The following is a 6,028-nucleotide window of genomic DNA, read 5'->3' as shown; positions in this document are numbered from 1 at the left end:
AGTTGAGCCGGAAGTACTTCGGAATTGTACACCTTGTTATGCTTTTTTCCACGCGTAGCGGCTCGCGCTTGTGTTTCTTTTGCAAAAGAATACAATAAAGCGATTATCTTTACGACGTTTTGTTAGACAGCGTTCACAATGGTTGAGGTAATATATGTGTAGTGAAACGACGTCCGAATATTTCTATGATTATTCTCATTTAGGCTGCTCCGTTTTACCCGCGCAGCTGAAGGTTTATTCATATCTTGATGGCTGTAGTGAATAATTGCGCGGCTTGTTGGCTTGTAAACATTAAGTTCGGTTTAAAATATGACGTTTATAGATGAGTATTTTGTAGTGTGATTAAGGATGTTGTGTTTTGTCTAACTTGAATTTGAGCGTTACTATTATAAGGGCCACTTGCGGTTAAAATGCTGCAGTGTTTGGTTTTTGAGTAATAAAATACGGTTTTAAGTTAACCTAACGTCGCAAGCCTCTAAATTTGTGCCTTTGCAGGAGGTGCAGAAGCATTCCGTGCACACGTTGGTGTTTAGATCGCTGAAAAGGACGCACGACATGTTTGTGTCTGATCACGCCAAACCCATTTCCATGGATGAAAAAAGGTCAGATGATTTTCCATCATTTTACAAATAGACATTGTGCGAACTTCTTAATTATAAAATGCGATGACAGCCTTAAGATGGAACTTTAGAGAAACATTTTTGTTCGTGCGTTCTCTGTCCAATAGCCATAAGGTTAAGATGGCAGCCAAGCTACGTGCGGAGTACAGTGCAGTTCTGCACATGCCTGTGCTTAAAGAGGGGAAGGACCGCGTCTCCCACATGTCTGACCAATATGAACATCAGAGCTACTCTCATCCTGGTGAGTATTATCCTGACCTGGGCTATGGGTATGTATGTGTCTGAATACGTGAACTGAGATTAAGGCTGATCATTGAAAAATCACAGCATCGGTTTGTACATATTATACAGAAAACATATGTATAGTGCTGGACACCTTCTGTAACAGGCTGCCTGTTCTAAACTTGACATGAGTTGCTTCATTTTTTCCTAACGTTCAGATCCGGAGTATCTCATTACTGGAACACACCCATATCCATCAGGACCTGGTATGGTACCAACTTCTGCTGTTACTCATGTGTCTGATCATTATTTAATTGTGAAATTGTATGGTACGTGTGTGACGTGCCTGTGTTCTCTTCTGCCGCAGGTCTCGCCCTGACAGCAGATACTCAGATACAGACGATGCCAAGCGAGGGTGGCATACAGTCTATGGCCCTCGCTCTGCCCCCTTCACAAGCAGGGTACAGTCTCTCTTTCTCTCCACTTCTTCACATGTATTGTACATAGACGTATTCCTTTGAGGCATTGTTGCATGTCCGTCCATGCATCCATCTGTCCGTCCATGCATCCATCTGTCCGTCCATGCATCCATCTGTCCGTCCATGCATCCATCTGTCCGTCCATGCATCCATCTGTCCGTCCATGCATCCATCTGTCCGTCCATGCATCCATCTGTCCGTCCATGCATCCATCTGTCCGTCCATGCATCCATCTGTCCGTCCATGCATCCATCTGTCCGTCCATGCATCCATCCGTCCGTCCATCCCTCTTCTAGCCATCCTGCTCAAGGTTGTGGGAAGAAAAAGTACTATGATATTGTAAAGCTGAAATATCGTAACACCAACTATCGTGACCCAGGGAGTGTCTGTAATGTATTGGCCAGTAGTTGTTGATAGATTGCAGTTTTGACCAATCAGCATGATTCCCTGGAACTTATCTGCTATATAAATGATTAAAAACCTTGTCTCTTAATGGAGCTTCCCTCCTAATGTTCAGACAGCCTTATAAAGAGACGACATAGTCGCTCAGCGCTGGTCCCCGTCAGGGTGTGATTTGCTTTCGATCCACAGGCAGGAGGCCAGCCGCACGGCGGCCAGTGTTGCGGACATACACAGGCACGCTGGGGCTCCTGAACGATCACAGCCGCCTTCACATGCCATGGTAAGATCACCTCGCTCTTCCTTATTATTTAATTCAAAAATTAAAGACAAGACACCGACAGAGCCTGAGTTAGATGCATGTGTTAATTTACATATTGTAATTTTCGCTGTTTTATGGTATCAGTGATGTCCGTTGGCTACGTAACTTCTGTATTCTTGGTTTTGTGTTTTTAGTCTCTATTGGAAATGGGAGGTACAAAGTCCTCCTCCTTAATGGCGAGAAAAGCCCCCACCATGCCCAAGCCGCAGTGGCACCCTCCGTGGAAGCTGTATCGGGTACGGAAGTTTGACCTTTGTACAGTTGTGGAGCCATTCCGGATCTTCGTGGCTCACGTCGATGGGCGCTTTCCTTTACGTGCCGCCTGAGATGTATATAATACTTTTAAAAACCTCTTCCACAGGTTATCAGTGGTCACTTGGGGTGGGTGCGATCTATTGCAGTGGAACCAGGAAATCAGTGGTTTGTCACCGGGTCAGCTGACAGAACCATAAAGGCAAGTACGATGTCCTTAAGTCAGTTGGGAGTCGTCTTGTGGCAGAGGCTGCACTGCTTGAAGTCGCTGGGGACCTCCTGACAGAGTTCGCGTTCCTTTGGCAGATCTGGGACCTGGCCAGCGGGAAGCTTAAGCTTTCTCTCACCGGCCACATCAGCACCGTCCGTGGGGTGGCTGTCAGCTCCCGCAGCCCCTACCTGTTCTCCTGTGGAGAAGATAAGCAGGTCAAGTGCTGGGACCTGGAGTATAACAAGGTACGCCTACAACCTTCTATGGCTCCTGCCATCCAGTCGGACCACTAAAAAGGCACTGAATAATTCTTTTGCATCTATATCGTTTAGGTCATCAGGCACTACCATGGCCACCTAAGTGCTGTATATGACCTGGATCTGCATCCCACCATCGACGTGCTCGTGACTTGTAGCCGTGACTCGACTGCCAGGGTGAGATGTCTTTGCTGACTGTTGGGTTCTTGGCCTCCTTATGGCTTTTTATGAATGTTTTATTTTTTTTTTTTTTTTTTTTTTTGTGATATAGAGGTTTCTTTTAGCTTTTTGTTTTTTCACATCGATTGTTCACAGTCTAGCTTCACTGTCGCACCGAGACACTTTGGACTAAAGATTAATTTGCATTTGCAACGGTGCTTTTTCGTCTGTGACTGTTCTTCGATCTATAAGCTTAGACCTAAACTCAACAGCTGTCATTAAAACCAAGCTTCCGCTAAGTACGTTGTATAAAAACCTCGTCAGGGGAAAAACGGTTTACAGACATACATTGTTGGTGGGATTTTTAATTTTTTTTTAAGTGGAGAGAGTGGACAGTAAGAGTATTGGTCTCCGGGGTACTTTGTATTGTCTGCTGGCATGCCTAGTGATGGAGAGCAGTTTGCGTCGATGTATGTTGTTCGATTTTTGTTTTTGTTTACGAAGGTGTGGGATATCAGGACCAAGGCCAACGTGCACACGCTTTCCGGGCACACCAACACGGTCGCCACAGTCAAGTGCCAGGGCGCAGAGCCTCAGATCATCACGGGTAAGGCGTGTGCTGTGCCCACGCTCGTGGTGTGATGCTCAAGTCGTTGGGTGTAACGCCGACATTATCGAACTCCATTAACGATTCGAGAGAATATGCATTTCAAAACGGAAAACTTTACAGCTCATAACATTAAGTAGAATGGCTTTAAGCATCAACATTAGCTGACTAGCTAGCTAGCATAACCGACTTGCCGAGATGAGTCGGCAATGAGTCGATGAGTAAACGGTGCCTTGGCACACCTGGGTGCCACGTGTCTCATTGGACCAATGGGAACATGCGTGCCCTGTAGCGTCTTCTCCTCATTGGCCATTTTTTCTCTTTTTTTTTTTTGTTGTTGTAGGGAGTCACGACACGACCATCAGGCTATGGGACCTCATCGCGGGCAAGACGCGCACCACCTTGACCAATCACAAGAAGTCTGTCCGCTCTCTCGTTTTGCACCCCAGACTGTAAGTAACTCGCTTCGTTTCTCTGCGGTGCAAAGGCATGACAATAGGAATACATTGATCATATTACACGCCACTTAACATGTTTAGTGTAAAACGTACATAAATTCCCAAAGCTTCCGACATGCTGCACGCGTGTGCTAGAACATACCATCCCGTTTCTCCATGTTTACTACAGGTACACCTTCGCCTCTGGTTCACCTGACAACATCAAGCAGTGGAAGTTCCCGGACGGGAACTTCATCCAGAACCTCTCTGGCCACAACGCCATCATCAACACCTTGGCCGTCAACTCCGACGGAGTGCTGGTGTCTGGAGGTAACGAAGCCAGGGCGTCGCTGTTGCGCGCGGAATCCGCATGCCGCATTTCCTGTTTAGACCGAGTCGGTTGTTGCCTTGAACATTTTGTTTAAAAACAAGAAGGATTTCCATTATGAAGTGTTAAATGTTTTGCCGCGTAGTCGCATTAGCCTCAGCCATACAAATGCTTTGAAACGCTTGATTACTGAGAGTGAGTAGTGGTTTGATGTTTATAAGCTTACTTTAAACTTTTATATATGGAAGATAATCTGTTTTGAGCTGTTCAAAATCGCATGTAATGCGACGTTTGGAATTGAGGTCAGCGACCCATGTCGCGAATTCTACTTTAGTGGTGTAGTTAAGCGGGCACCCCGCGTACCGTAGTTACGTTTTGGGAGGTGGGGGCACGCCTGTTCACAGCCTGCTGTTTCTCTGCAGCGGACAACGGCACCATCCACATGTGGGACTGGAGGACTGGCTACAACTTCCAGAGGATCCACGCGGCAGTGCAGCCTGGATCCCTGGACAGTGAGTCGGGCATCTTCGCCTGCATGTTTGACCACTCGGAGAGCCGGCTGATCACTGCTGAAGCCGACAAGACCATCAAAGTGTACCGGGAGGACGACACCGCGGTAAGGACTGTCCTGCTGGTTCTGTCGCGGTTTTGATTGCTGCGTTCCTTAGGCTGTTCTGGAATATTACATGTCAGAATGCGCCGGGAAGGGTTTCCCGTGTCCTGGCGGCCAGTGTTTGACCTTTTCTCTATTCCTGCTTTCAGACTGAGGAAACACACCCCATCAACTGGAAACCCGAGATCCTCAAGAGAAAGAGATTTTAGAATTTTACTGTCGTTTTTTTTTTCTTTTTTTTTTTAATGTTTGCTTTAATTTGAGTATTGCCCACTTTCCCGAACCTGTGCGACGTTTTCGATCGTTTCATATCAAAACTTCAATTCTTCTAGAATAACGCAAGTCATTTTCAGAAAGAACTGAGATCTGATTGCAAGACTAGACTTGTACTTAAAACTTCAGGTTTTCATAACTGGGCAGACATTGATATGAAATACATGTTTGGAAAATCCATTGCTTTTCTGCATGTAATTTTCCCAAATTAAATTTCTTTACATTTTTGACAAGTTGCTTTTTATTCATCCACAATCTAACAATAGCATATAATCAGATTGACAGATTAATATACTTGGTTTAGGCTTTTTGTGCTGTACAATAAAGACTTGCCAGTCAAAAGTATTAACTTTATGACAATGTGGTGTTACTTTAGGAAAAAACATGTCAATCTATGTTCAGTTTAAATCAGTAGGAAACTGGTGCTTTAACTAACAGTAAATGTGTGAAAATGGGTAGGGACCGTCTTTGAGATGCAAACCGCTGCTCATCCCTGAGGCCGGTCTCCTGACCATGAGGCCTCCTGCCTGTGGATGGAAAGCAAATCACACCCCTGACGGGGACCAGCACTATGCCTCCTTATAAGGCTGTATGAACATTAGGAGGGAATTCCAAATGTCATCCAGACAAGGCTTTTAACCACTTATATAGCAGATAAGTTCCAGGGAATCGTGCCGATTGGTCAAAATTGCCCACTCAAGTGCATTTACCGGTGCCACCTGCAGATGGCGACAAGCGCCCCGCAGTTAATGACGCGCTTTTGTTGTGAATTATACTTTATTAACGTGGATGCACATAACTGGTAGGAGAGTACGCATTCACCTTTAAAAGCGATGAGTGCGGCAATCG

At 45.6% G+C, this 6,028-nt stretch overlaps 1 protein-coding gene across 1 annotated transcript; it reads left to right on the top strand.

Moving 5' to 3' along the window:
- Window positions 1-5,412, top strand: plrg1 (pleiotropic regulator 1). Its single transcript, XM_048999824.1, has 15 exons — window positions 1-147; window positions 496-602; window positions 728-861; window positions 1,061-1,108; window positions 1,210-1,303; window positions 1,913-2,003; window positions 2,177-2,278; window positions 2,404-2,496; window positions 2,601-2,750; window positions 2,838-2,939; window positions 3,426-3,528; window positions 3,872-3,980; window positions 4,156-4,295; window positions 4,716-4,909; window positions 5,056-5,412. The coding sequence occupies exons 1-15, from the start codon at window positions 139-141 to the stop codon at window positions 5,113-5,115; spliced, it is 1,536 nt and encodes a 511-aa protein (XP_048855781.1). The 5' UTR covers window positions 1-138; the 3' UTR covers window positions 5,116-5,412.
- The last annotated feature ends 616 nt before the right edge of the window (window positions 5,413-6,028 follow it).

This window comes from Brienomyrus brachyistius, unplaced genomic scaffold (genome assembly GCF_023856365.1).
Source record: "Brienomyrus brachyistius isolate T26 unplaced genomic scaffold, BBRACH_0.4 scaffold47, whole genome shotgun sequence".
Lineage (NCBI taxonomy): Eukaryota > Metazoa > Chordata > Actinopteri > Osteoglossiformes > Mormyridae > Brienomyrus > Brienomyrus brachyistius.
Note: the sequence above shows the minus strand (reverse complement) of the source record. Positions and strands in the feature narration are given on the sequence as shown.